Source organism: Chrysemys picta, chromosome 13 (assembly GCF_011386835.1).
Source record: "Chrysemys picta bellii isolate R12L10 chromosome 13, ASM1138683v2, whole genome shotgun sequence".
Classification (NCBI taxonomy): Eukaryota; Metazoa; Chordata; order Testudines; family Emydidae; genus Chrysemys; species Chrysemys picta.
Genome location: NC_088803.1, coordinates 50912091 through 50925987, shown reverse-complemented (window position 1 = coordinate 50925987; position 13897 = coordinate 50912091). Strand labels below are relative to the sequence as shown.

At 50.4% G+C, this 13897-nt stretch overlaps 1 protein-coding gene across 1 annotated transcript; it reads right to left on the bottom strand.

Annotated features, from left to right (window-relative positions):
• Positions 1-1553: 1553 nt before the first annotated feature.
• Positions 1554-5234, bottom strand: SOX18 (SRY-box transcription factor 18). Its single transcript, XM_065566188.1, has 2 exons — positions 4682-5234; positions 1554-3625 (listed from the first exon to the last, which is right to left on the bottom strand). Exons 1-2 carry the CDS (start codon positions 5091-5093, stop codon positions 2775-2777), a joined length of 1263 nt encoding a protein of 420 aa, XP_065422260.1. The 5' UTR covers positions 5094-5234; the 3' UTR covers positions 1554-2774.
• Between the last annotated feature and the right edge of the window lie 8663 nt (positions 5235-13897).

Below are 13897 nucleotides of genomic sequence, written 5' to 3'. Positions count from 1 at the left end.
AGCCATGGATAGTTAGCTTGTAGAGAAGCCAAGGTCTGAATGGGCCATGGACACTGACGCGTTATCTGACCTCTAGAGATGTCCCCTCCAGCTCAAGATTAGGGCACATCAACGGGGCATCTGCTTCCCATACTGAGCCTTTTCTGCAGATAGGATTTGGTGACATTTTCAGAAGTGCCCAAGTCACTTCTGAAGAGGTTACCCTGCGTTCTTAGCATCGTGACCAGCATTCAGTTAACAATGAAAATGCAGGGGGGAGGGGACCCAAATAATTGTAGTGTAAGAGGCAAAGAATCATCTAGCTAGCCTCTGGGATGGCGGAAGAATTAGCACAGCTTGCAAATCTAACAGTGGGAGGAAAGAATGGAATTCTAGTGGTAGAAAATGACTAGCATTTCCTCTGTGATCTAATCTACCCATTACCTTTCCCCTGTCAGAGCTCCAGGGCAGATGGGAGAGGGGCTGAGGGTGCTTTTCTTCTTTTTAATCACGGGAAGTGATCACATGGTAACATGCAAGGTACTTGGAAGCTCAGAACTGGAACATAAGTCAGCCCTTGCTTGCTCCTTCCTTCCAGACGGTTTCTGGGGACTAGAATGGGATTCAGCCTATATAAGGCTGTTTCCTTTCGCAGTCATTTGTCCAGGCACACAGGATGCTTCCCATTTCTTTGTTTGTTTGTTTCAGCCGGCGATCCTGACACATGCTGGACACACCACTGGTGGCCAGAAGCCAGCTCTCCTGTTTAGCCTATGATGTCATTTTTCCATGTATTCTACCCCCCCCTTTTTTTTTTACATACTGTATATGGAAACACAATGGAGTTCCTTTCTGTAATTTAATGGGAACAAACACTCCGTTCATTTATTGGCACTTCACGTAAAAAATGGGGCAGGACTTAGGCCTGTTAACACTAACGTGGGTCTGATTTAGGAGAAGCTTGAAAATTCATGTCATTTGTTAAATATCCCTCTCCCCTAAATGGCAAATCCCTGCCCACAACAACAAAAACCTTTCATCTCTTCATTTTTTTAGTAGCCTTTTTGGGCTAAATCAATCTGGTTTAAATCACCAGCGTTCAATGAACGGATGCCGCTAGCAATTTATGCAACAGATTGGCATTTTCCTTTGTAAATATTCTGGTGCAAATGCTGCATTTACCAGAAAGAAATAGAACTAATTAAAGTGAGAGGCATAAAATAGGAAAGAGGGATAAGATTTGCTTTGGGGGACCCAAATGAGTATAACAATGGGTTGAAACAATGAAAAGGAACACGTAAGCTGAAGTTCTAATGGGGGCGTACGATCTTGGTGGAAGCTCTGTCGCTGGGAATGTTTTATAACTAGACTGAACAAAGCATTAGAAAATGCGTTACAGGGAACAAGCCTGCACTGGCCGGGCTAGAAGTTTTCCCGTTTGCAGCATTTATGGGCCCCATTCTTGCACTTTTTGACTCAAATGAGGGTACGGGAAAAACTCATAGGGATCAGGCCATATACGATAGTGTACAGCCGTGCTAGCAAAATAATAACCACACAGAGGCACACAAATGTCAAGAGAAGGATATCACATGTTTTATTAAATGTCATTTATCTGAGAACAGATGCTTTCCCCATAGAACATATCTTTCACACTTACAAAATGAGAAATTTAAGAGAGGGTGAGACAGCCATGAGGACTGTGTCGGCTGACATTCTCTGAGCACTAGCCGCCTTTCATATATCTTTGGAGAGCGTTTACAAGGCTTCCCAGCGCTGGCGGGTGATACGATTGAAATTAATACAATTGCTAGGCTGTCAGGACATTAATCAAGTGATCCAAGAATCTGGAAATGGTTGGGACAACATGCATTTGCGGAAAATATGTGTTCACACAACAAGCACACAAGATGGGAATAATTATATGATGATGTTTTAATAGCGAACCAGTATGCAAACCAGAGGACAGTTTGCTCTCCAGACAAAAGTATGCAGTTCTATTTTGGGGCGGGTTTAGGGAGTGTACAGAATTCTAGTCAATTCTTCAACAATATTGATATCATAATTCCCTTTTCTCCCAAAATTTCTTCTTTTAAAATCCAGCCTCGCTACATAAATGCTGTAGAGCTCATGGATATCCTTTGATTTATTTTTAAAAAAAGTTTGATAATAAAAAACCCAAACATTAAATATAATTTTATATATAAAAAATGCTTAGTAAAAATATAGCCTCGTTGCCCAGTTAAAATATATTGCTGAGAATACAGTGAAAACTGTGCTAAAAACCACCTCTAATAGGCACCCAGTCTTAAAACAACCACTTCAAAAATATCTCCAAGGTTTCCCCATGCTATTTAGTTTGCCCTTCAGTTAAACATGGTCAATTTGAGCAGGTCCCATTGGCAGTTGTTTTAGACATGAATCACTGTAGTTTGTCTAAAGACATGGTAGAACAACCTGATCTTAGGTGTTACAGCTATGCCCGGCTGAAAACAACGTGTAAGAAGCTTTGCCATATTTTCCAGTCGGCATAGAGTTAAGAGATGGAGTGCCATAGGCGGACCTCTTGTCTAGGTTAACCCTCTGCGTTGGAAAATGCATCTAGTTGTGTTATATAGTTATACAGTATATCAGTGATTTCAGCATGGTTTAAAAAAAGCGATGCATTTAATGAGATACTCTAAATATTATGGAGCTCAATGGTTAAAGGAAGATGGCTTTTCTTTTTTAAAGGAGACTCTGTACTGAAGGGTCATACGTTCTCCAGGGTGAGCGCATTGTGCAGTGGGGCAGACCTAGCCTGTGATGCAGGGGCTATAGTAGACAGCACTGCTGGCATCAGACAATGCAGATATCAAACTGCTCTCCTCACAGGAGATACTTCTCGGAGTCACTTTGGACAGGGAGACATGGTAAGGGAGTCCTGAGGTTTCAGGACGAGTCCTGCTCATGTTCAAATACTGGTCAAACTCATTGCGGTCAACATCTGTCCAAAGCTCAGTTTGATTTAAGTGATCTACACTGTCAACGTGATGGGCTTCAGGAGGGGGTGACAGCTGGCCCAGATGGGCAGAAAGGACATTCTGCGGTCCAGAGCACATTTGGTTGTAGTACATGCTAGATGGATGGGGAGTCCTCATAGCATCAGCCAAATGTGATGGGGTCTGAGCATAGGGCAGTGCCATGTCCCGCCCCATGGGCTTCTCTTGGGGAAACTCCATCTGGTGATGGGGATGATAGCCTCTAAAGGGGATCATGCTGCAGTCATCCTGCATGTGAGGAGGGAAAAACGCTGGCTCGGTCTGTTCCAAGACATCCAAGGGAGACATCTCGGGAGTTGGCAAGCCATAGTTTTCAATATCCGACCCCATGGAGTGGAGTTCTCTGAAGTGGTTAAGTGGGGGAGGCTGGTGGTGGCCAGACTGGCTGCCACTATGATGATTCATGCTGAAGCTGTCACTGCACGGCTGGGAAAGGTTGTGGAGAAGGATATTGGGTTCCATCCTCTTGATTTTCTTGGCTTGCTTCTTCCTCCTTGGGCGGTACTTGTAGTTGGGATGGTCCTGCAGATGCTGAATTCGCAGCCTCTCCGCTTCCTCCACGAAGGGGCGCTTGTCGCTGGCGCTCAGGGCTTTCCATGACTGGCCTGGAAAGGGGAAAGCACACCCCGTTAAACGAGCTCAGCACCAGAACACACAGACCTTTGCAAAGAAGCAATGGACGAAGATACGAGAGAGGAAAATGCTTTGGGGGGCAGGAGGGAGGTCACATCCAGAATGTGGTTAAAAAACCGGTAACATACAAACCTCCAGTTTAACCCCCCTCGGGGTAGAGGGCTGAAAAGTGATACCAAGTCCCTCCCCCCCACCCCGCAAAAAAAGAAAAAGAAAAATAGGGATTTAACTCTTCAGCCCTGCAGAGAAGCAGAGAGCGAGGACTGCCATGGTCTACTAGGAGCCCATGTTCTGCTGAGAATTCCAACGCTTTCTGGGTACAGGCATCCGGATCCCCCCTGCAATGGGACACTGCACGCTGTCCCCCCAAAAGGAACATAAACCCCGACCGGATAAGAAAGCCAATAAGCAAATGTCCTTTGCAAGGCAAGAGAGGCGGCGGAGGGGCCATCGCACTGGAGAATTAGCAACAGCAGCGGTTCCAGCCACCCAGGGACCTGCAGCCCGGCCCTCATCCTTACCCCATGCCATGTAGCCTCATCCTTACCCCAGCTCCCGTCTGGGCTTAGCCTGGCCCAGGTCCAATGAGGGGCGCCTGTTTCTATGCCAGTGGGTGCCCTCTGCCCCTGTGGGTGCAGCCTGCCCCAGGTCTAGCGGGAGCAGCCTGCCCGGGGTCCTGGGCAGGGGTGACCAGATGTCCGTATTTTATAGGGACAGTCCTGATAGTTGGGACATTTTCTTCTATAGGCGCCTATTACCCCCATTACCCCCACCCGTGTCCCGATTTTTCACACTTGCTGTCTGGTCACCCGGGTCCCGGAGGGGGGCAGCCGGTCCCGGGGTCCCGGAGGGGGGCAGCCGGTCCCGGGTCGGGGGGCAGCCGGTCCCGGGGTCCCGGAGGGGGGCAGCCAGTCCCGGGTCGGGGGGCAGCCGGTCCCGGGGTCCCGGAGGGGGGCAGCCAGTCCCGGGTCGGGGGGCAGCCGGTCCCGGGGTCCCGGAGGGGGGCAGCCGGTCGCCTCGCCGCTTACCCAACATCTTGCTTAGCACCGCGTTGTGCAGGTCCGGGTTCTGCTGCGCCAGCCGCTTCCTCTCGTCCTTGGCCCAGACCATGAAGGCGTTCATGGGGCGGCGGATCCGGGAGTCGTCCCCCGGCTTCCCCTCGGCTTTGCCCGAGGTCGGGCTGTATCCATACCCGGGATCCGGGCTCGGCGAGCGGCTGGGCGCGGACCCGAGCGCGCCTGGCTCTCCCCCCGCCGCGCCTGGGCGAAATCCAAAGCCGGGCTCGGGGCTGGGGGTCCGGCTGGAAGCGGAGTCTGCCCCCGGGGTGGGCTGGTAGGCGAGGCCGGGCTCAGCGGCGGGGGCCGCAGTGGGGCCCCATGAACGGCCGCCCCTGGGTTGCGATATCTCCTCTCGACAGTAACTAGGCTCAGATCTATTCATTCCAGCTGGGCGGCCCTTTGGATCAGAACCGAGCAGTGCGGGGCCAAGGGGAGAAACGGGTCCCGGGGCAGCGGCGCAGCGGGTCGGGTCCGGGGGGGAGCTAGGGACAGGCGCGTTCCCCTCCCAAAAAACCAAAACTTTTGGGACGCCGCGAAGCTGGAAGGGGTCAAATATAGCCACCCTGGGCCAATCAGCAACGGGGAGGCGGCGTCCCCGGGCTGCCTCGGGAAGCGCCGATTGGGAAGGGGGTGGGCTGGGGGGCCAGTTTGAAACCTTGGTTCCCTTCCGGCCAAGGAGCTTGGGCTTGCTTTATTTATTTATTTTGCAAGCCCTACTGGGGTATTAACTCCGCAGCGCGACAGACCCCCCCCTCCCGGCCAAGCCAGGGGGCAGGGAGGCGATTCCCTTTGCAGGGCGAATGGGATCCGTTGCGTTTAGGGTGACCAGATGTCCCGATTTTATAGGGACAGTCCCTATTTTTGCGTCTTTTTCTTATATAGGCTCCTATTACCCCCCACCCCCTGCGTTGCTTCTTGCTTTGCCGCGTGGGAGGCGGCAGCCCGGTCTGGGTCCCCTGACAGGTTGATCGCACCTGGAACAGCCGAGGGACCCGGTCCCGGCGAGAAGTGTGTGGAGCTACTAGGGTGACCAGAAAAACAACAAGGAGTCTGGTGGCACCTTAAAGACTAACAGATTTATTTGGGCATAAGCTTTAAGTGAGGTTTTTACTCACGAAAGCTTATGCCCAAATAAATCTGTTAGTCTTTAAGGTGCCACCAGACTCCTTGTTGTTTTTGTAGATACAGACTAACACGGCTACCCCCTGATACTTGACACCATGTAGGGTGACCAGATGTCCCGATTTTATAGGGACAGTCCTGATATTGGGGGATTTTTCTTATACAGGTGCCTATCACCCCCCAACCTCCTGTCCCGATTTTTCACCCGCTCTCTGGTCACTCTAGGCAGAGCTGCCTATGTGCCATGAAGTATCAGAGGGGTAGCCGTGTTAGTCTGACGAAGTGGGCATTCACCCACGAAAGCTTACGCTCCAATACGTGTGTTAGTCTATAAGATGCCACAGGACTCTTATGTGCCACTAGCTAAATGCAGCGGTCCCTTTGCAGCAGCAGGGCAGAAAAAGCTTCACTTCTGCACAAACCGTGCATTTTACTGAAGTGTGTGTGTGTGGGGGGGGGGGGGGGAATGGATCCGCTTGAATATATTGTCCTCGAGTGCTCCCTGCCATCCTGCGCAGCGTCACCGGCGAAGGTTCTCCCCGCTTCTATCTGCATCCAAACCCCCTTCTGTCTGCAAACTCTCCCCCGGACCCCAGCCTGAAATCTGAAACTGAGCATTAGGCGGGCTCTGGGCGCTGTATTGAGCAAGACCTCGCAGCAGAGAGCAGTGGCGGGGTATTGCATGCCATGGTTTGTGTGTGTCTGGAAGTGATTTGAAAAAAGCCAATCTGCATTTAACCCTAAACAAAACAAAAGGCTTTTTTTTTTTTTAAGAAAAAAAAATCCAATTTACCCTTCAATCTCGAGACAGAAACAACGGAGGTTTCAAACTCCATTTCCCTCTAGGTCCTGGAGTCCCTTGCTAAGATTTTGCAACGACAAATCAGCAGTGACTGTGGAGGAGATCCTGAAAGTTTCCAGGCCCCCGCCCTTCCCTCTCCTGTGCCGGCTTTCATGGGGAGCCAGCTGTCTGTGCCCTGCACTTTTTAAGGCGCACACATGGGCTTGCAAGCTGGGGCTGGTAGCTGCAGAGAACTCCCACTGTGCTGCATTGCCTTCGAAAGACAAACGCTGCCCTTAGCCTAGGCCATGGGAGCAGAGAGGGGAACTGCAGTATGTTATACCTGTCCAGGGCCAATGCCTGTCCCTACAGTGTTTTTCAATGAGGGAAAAATATACAACCTGGAGGGGAAATACAGCCTGTGTATCTCTGAAGCAACCCTAGCCCCTCTGCAGCCAGCACCTTTCCCTTGCTGTTCACCCCAGCCCCTCTCCGGCTCGGTTCATGCATCCTAATGCCTTCAGCACCTCCCCGGGACATGTGCTTTCACACCCATCCCTCCACGGGCACCCCCAGCACACCCACATCCTCCTCCAGGTGCCCTCAGAGGCTCCCTTTGAACGGGCAGTTTGTTTTGGTGCCTCTGGGTGGCGTTTCATGCCTGCGGAGTGGCTAATCCCGGATCAGCTCGTGTCTGTCTGCGGTTTATTCCTGAACACCAGGGTGGTTTATTTTATCTGACTGAAAGACTGAAAGCCAGATAACCTAGAGCGATGCTGACAGAGACGTGGGCCTGCCGTGCCCAGAGGTGGCGCAGAGGGTCGATCGGAATATTTGCAGCTGCCGCTTTCTGTTCTGTTTTCTGTTCTATCAAAGCAGGATCTAGGTGATCCCAGCTGTGCTGGAGTTTAGAGGGGAGCACAGAGCTGGGAGGGATGTGGGGAGGTTCCCATTCCCCCTTTGAGAAGTGGCCGAGAGAGGAGCCCAAGGAGCTACTCAGAACAGCTCCAATGCAGTAAAAGCCCACGCTTGTTCTCTCTGCGGTACCATACATTTTAAAGAGAAAAACTGTTTGGAGCATGAAAGAATAAACTGCCCCTTTCCTTTCAGTATTCTAACAATAGCTACATAGGGCCTTGTCTACTCTGGACACCTGTTTTGATTGTAGCAAAGCTGCTAGCGTCACAGCACTATTGCAAACTGCACGGGTGGCGCTTACCCCTGCTTGAAACCCAGCGAAACAGCACTGGTACAAATTGTGATGTATCTACTCTTTGCAATAGTGCAGCTGTACTGGTTCTGGGCCACCACTGCTGAAACTGGTGCAGGTTCCCAGTGATACACAAGGCCTAAGATTAGTTGACTGGGCCACAGCACAGGCAGCAGGGCCAATGCATTAGAATGGAGATTTCATGTCTCTGCAGCAGCAAACAAGTGCTTCTTTGGGTTACTGTCCTTCTGGTAACTCCAGCACAGGGCAATGTGCTGTTTTCAATGGTATCAGTCCAGGTGCCATTTCTGCAACTATACATTTCGGGACTGATGCCCTCTGGTCAATCTCCAGGCCAAGATGCATAGTAAACATGTCCATATATTGTAAAGTATTACTAGCTACAGAGAGAGATTTCAGCCAAACACAAGCTCAAAACTCTCCTCAAAACGCAGCACAGCCTGGACCAGTGAAACGTACCATAACAGAATAGCAAACCCACAGACAAATGACCCGATCCTGTGTTCATTCAAGTCGATAACAAAGCTCCCATTCGTGCAGGGTCAGGACCAAACTTTGCAAGGTTACAGCTGGACTGATACGTGACTTCTGTGAACAGAACCCTGTAACTCACCACAATGCTGGTTCATGCAACAATCTCTCCACTATGGTTTTGGCCAGTACAATAGTATTGGCCCTGTTTCATGACCACATCTTGCAACAACCCCACCTTTTTCTGTGGTGTTGGGGACAGTGATTTATATCCCAAGTCTGTTGTGAAATCCTTTTTTTGGTCATTCCAAGTGTAACGCCTGACAGACACCGGTCGTCAGCGGGCGGGATCCAACCTGGGACCTCTGGAGCCTAGTGCATGAGCTAAAAGTCAACTGCCTGTTAGCTAAGACTATAGAACAAACTCATTAATCTCTCTCTAAGTGGTCTCGGTTCCACTAGATGGGACAGACCACCACACCCAGGAGGAGTGTGGGTTACATACTTCCCCTAGCTGAGGAAGCGGGTCCCGAGACTTCCCAGTTGAAATCCTGGATGAGCCCCCACTTGTAACGCTGACAGACCCTGCTCATCGGCGGGTGGGATTGAACAGGGGACCTCTGGAGTTTCATGCAACCACCATGACCGCTCTTGTAAAACCACGCCCAGCATTGCTGTAAACTGTTGAGCTCTCCCAGGCCATGTTAATACCCCAGTGCCTGTGATCTACAGCGTGATTTGTATTGCAACGTTGGGCTCATGTAGCACACCCCACAGGCAGATATTTCAGCTTGCTCCATTGGGACGCTCAGCAGAACTACGGCTCATGCCTTTTGTTTGTTGCATTGTGAGTGTACTCCTAATCCATCCAAGTGCTTTGTGTGATGCTGGCTGGACTGGGCTGTGCTGCACCTGTCTGGACAGACCTCTGTTCATGGTCAGCCTGGGGTGGAGCATGGACATAATAAATGATTGCTACTTATTGCCACATGGGAGAACCGCACCTTTCAGACGGTATTGTCCAGCATCAGACTACTTCTGGGCAGCCCACACCCTCCACTTTTGGACGGGAAGCCAGAAATACTGAGCCAGATTTTCAAACGCACTCGGCATGCTGGGGATTGGGACACATTGTGTGCTGAGCTCTTTGGAAAATCTGTCCCACTCTTTCTCTGCGTTGCTGTGTGCACACACACCTGGGCAGGTGGGTTTGTGCCAGGTGGCGTGAGGTTTCTACGGATAACAATCTGCACAATGGAAATGCCTAATTTAGACATTTTTCATAGGTTAGATTGGCTAGATTAGAGAGGAGGAGAGCCAGAGAGGGAGGGAAAGGAGGAAGGCAGACAGAACAGGTGAAGGAAGAAGGAGGCAGACAGAAGGGGAAATGAAATATGACAAAGGCAGGAAAGCAGGGAGAGGAAGGAGCGGGGAAGGCTGCAAACAGAGCAGAGCCATGAGTAAGGGAACCAAAAAATTTCGACTGCCGCTGGTGCCAGACACGGTCACGGTAACACGGCCTGTGTGAGCCAACTTCGTCCAGGCTCAGCGACTGCACTGGGCTCTGTGTCAGTCAGGGATGGCTACGTGGGCAACGTCTTGCCTGCCTTGACTTTCACCCTCGCCAAGGCCAGAGAGGGTAAATCATCCGAGCCCAGCAGACACCCAGCTTGGGGTGTGACATAAACACACAGTCTGTGCTTCTGGTGCAACAATAGCTGTATCGCTCCTCTGGCCTCTTAACTTTCACTGGTGGGAGGGGGGGGAAATCATCCCCCCCCGAACTCCTGTGTATCCAGATATACACACGCTGCACCTCCCACACACCAGAAGGAGAAAATAAATAAAGCCCGGCTGAAAGTGGGGGGAGACAGCGCCAGAGAGACAGGCAGCCGGGGAGGGAGAGGGAAAGCCACTGGGGGGGCTGCCCTGGGCCCTCCCGCTTCTCACAGTTCGGATTCGCAGCGGCGTATGGAGAGGAAATGTTGGATATTCCTGGGCAGAGATAAGATCATTGTAAAAGCCAGCTGGGTGACCTCTCCCATCACCCGCCTCACCAGGGCTGGCGTCTGACGAGCTGGCCCTTAGCCCAGCAGCCGCCACTCTGCACAGGGCTTTTTTTTTTATTGGGCCCTTGGATTTCTCTCTCCCCCCACCCCCTCCCCGCTGCCCCGGTTTCCCTTTATAGACTCCTGTGCTTCCGCGTGCTCCAGCACCACACCTAGGAGAGGAAGTTTGGCTGGGGATGCAGACTCTGTGGCTGAAACGCTCTTTAAACACAAAAGTTTTTTTTTCCTGTGTTCCCCCTCCCTCCCCATCCCCCCTCGTCTTTCGCGCTTCTGATTATTTGTCAAAGTAGCTGACGCTGGGGCTGCCATCAAGCTCCCACCAGTCTAAAAATAGGCCCAGCACCTCCTGCCTGCTCCAAAGGCAGTTGGAGCCCTCCAGAGTCTTTGGGAAATGGCGCTGTAGGAGAGGAGGCAGGGGAGGAAGGCCGTGGGCAGGAGGGCTGGTCAGGGGAGCTAACTCATGCTATTATTTATGATTATTTGTTTTGAGGTAGCGCTTAGGAGGTCTAGTCGTGGAACATGGTGGCAGCGCACTAGGTGCTGTACAAATACAGAACAAAAAGAAAGTCCCTGTCCCCCACCCCCCGCAAGACTAACAATCTAAGTTAAAGACAAAAGGCAACAGGTGGAGTCAGACAGACAGACGAGGGAGCCCAAGGATCTCAAAGCACTTGCCCAAGAAAGGTCATTAGCTTCATTTTGCAGATTGGGAAACTGAGGCACAGAGCGTTGAAGTAAGTTGCCCAAGGTCACCCAGCAATGGCTGTAGCAGAGCCAGGAACTGAAGGCAGGCCTCCTGACTTCAAGTTCAATGCCCTATCCGCTGGACCACACTGCCAACAGCGGAATAGTATTCGTCATATCAAAATCATTCAGGAGCCACTCCTGATTCCTGAACATGGATACATTGTTTGTAAGGATTCCCCAACCAGTTGGGACAATGTTCAGACTCTGGGTGGGTTCAGGAACTCCTGCATGAATCATTCACTCCAATTATTCACAGTCCGGGGTGTGGGATTGTTTCACATGGTACTGCTTCTACACTCTGATTGGATGGGCGAAACTTTTAACAGGAGGATATTTATTAATAATTTATTATTATTATTACTTTATTATTGGTTAACATTATATTGAAGTAACACCTCGAGGCTAAAAAAATCAGGGACTTATTGTGGTAGGTGCTGTTTAGCCATAGAAAGTCTGTACACCAAAAAGCCTAAAAGATGCGATAATTTCACTCCTCACTGAAATGCAACCCTCTCTGGGGTAGAACATGGTAGCTCTTTAACAGCACATAACAACACTATACAACATGCTAGGGCAGGAAATAAAGAAGATTAATATAGCCAGTGATAACTTTAGGGGGATTTAAGTAAGAGTTAATTACCTGAGTTTGAAGTTAGCCGGGAGACTGGGGTTAAGACACCCCTACTCGTGTCATGGGACAATCCACAAGGCTGTACTGGATGATGCCGATTGCTGTCGGGGTGGGGACATGACTGACCTTTGGTTAACTGAATATCCACTAACCAGAGTTTGGTTATTCTGTACATGGCATAAGACAGCCAGGGAAAATAAGGATGCAGTTCGCAGTAGAGTAGACATTGGAGCTGGACAGCTGTGATCCCAATCTCCAGACCTGCTGGGCTGCGAACCTGGGATCTGCAGATATACAGTGTATTAACAGGGCCCTCCATAGACTCATTCGACCCCATCACCTCTCCTGTCCCCTACTTTCTCATTCATGCACCGACCTATCCCCTACATCTCCAGTGGAACCAGCAGCCTCTGATGGTCTCGTTGCCTGTATTGGTCGCCCTGGTATTATGATCAGCAATAAGGACTTCATCTTTTTCTAAATCAAATATTTCCAAAAGACTTTAAAAAAAAAAGCCATTTCCTGGAGAACAAAGAGCTCAGAAGTCCAAGACTGTTTATAAGCCTTGTGGAGAAGTTAAAAGATGCAACACAGCTAAAGGGGCCAGTTAGGTGAGGACAAATTCATCCCTAATGACACTCATTTGACTCCCAGCTGAGTTCCATTTGGCCCCTCGCCTTTTAGGGTGAAACTTTTCAGCCAGCTTCCAATTTTTCATGCCTATTTCTGCATGCACAATTGTTGTGACCACTTCTTTTGTGGGTGCAAACCCCACACGGGTGCACCCGTGATGGATGACTAACTTCCTGGTGTGCAAATGCTGAGATCTGTTTGCCCACCAGGATGTGGTAACATTGGACACCAGAGTCAGCTGATCACTGCAGAGGGGGAGCAGAATGGGAGGCCAGGACTGGCATGCTGGTCCTTTTTGGTCTGACCTTTGTTCTCTGTAGCTTCTCCAATCCTTGCTTCCGGGGGTGGAGGGAATCCCTAACCTGACAAATGTAGCCTGGCTGACCAGAGATGAACACCTGCATGGTGAAAAGGTGACCAATGGCGGTGACTCCAGATGGAATTCCAAGAACTTTGATCCCTTCTTCCCTTGAATAGGTCTAAACTTTACTACGTTTGGGTATTTTGATGTGGTCTACTTGACGTCGCCAAGTTCTCCTGTGCAAGGACAGCTGGGCAGGCTGCTATTAACTTTAGGAAGGCTGGCGGTTTTTCCCACTTGCCCAAGGTGCAACAGGACCAGTTAAGGGTGGAACATCCCTCTTAGCTTTCAGTGCCCTGTCTCCTATTAGATCAGGCCACTGTGATAACTGAAGCCTAGTTGGGTTGTGCGGTAATTTCTTTCTCACTGGGTCTTTTCTGTGAAGCTTCAGAGGCCACATTTAACTGAGGACACTTTAAACGTTCAGGAAGGGCTGTTTCTGAAATGTTTTTTCTCCCCCGTTGCTTATTTGAGTGGGTTATGGAGATTTATGGCCCGATGGGAACTCACTGAAGTCAATGGGAACTTTTCCACTGACTCCATGGGGCTTTGAATCAGGACCATTGGGAGGTTGAGCTGGCTGTGAGGATTCCCTCCTGTCTGTGACTCCATCATCTGCATTCCCTGCTTGGGGTTGTTTTCTTAGTGTTTGTCTATTTTATGTGGAAGCGATCTTCATGCTGTTAAAAAGTGATGAGTTGCCAGCCTTGGCGAGCCAAGTCCTTTGTCTACAGAGCAGGTGCAGCAGACTTCCCTATGATACTACCCACCAAGGTGTCTCTGCCTTAGCCTGAAGTCACGTATTAGGACGGGAGAGGAGCTGTCCCCATGGTCCATCCTATCCCTTGGTCTCTCCACTGAGGCAGCCAACAAAGGGCCAGTTGGTGCCAAATGAGACGGCGGCATTTGATCATGTGCGCACCTGTTCAATCAGCACTGGCCAGAAACATAAGAACATAAGCATGGCCATAGTGGGCCAGACCATTGGTCCTTCCAGCCCAGTATCCTGTCATCTAACAGCGGCCTGTGCCAGAAACTTCAGAGAGAATAAACAGAACAGAACAGGGAATCATCAAATGATCCATCCCCTGTCATCCAGTCCCAGCTTCTGCCAGTCAGAGGCTTAGGGACACCCAGAGC

Bases quoted from the DNA above. Each gene is read 5' to 3' on its own strand.
- SOX18 (XM_065566188.1), bottom strand. From the start codon at position 5,093: ATGAATAGATCTGAGCCTAGTTACTGTCGAGAGGAGATATCGCAACCC. The intron at 3,626-4,681 runs GTAAGCGGCGAG...TCCCCTTTCCAG, and splicing joins GGTGCTAAGCAAGATGTTGG to GCCAGTCATGGAAAGCCCTG.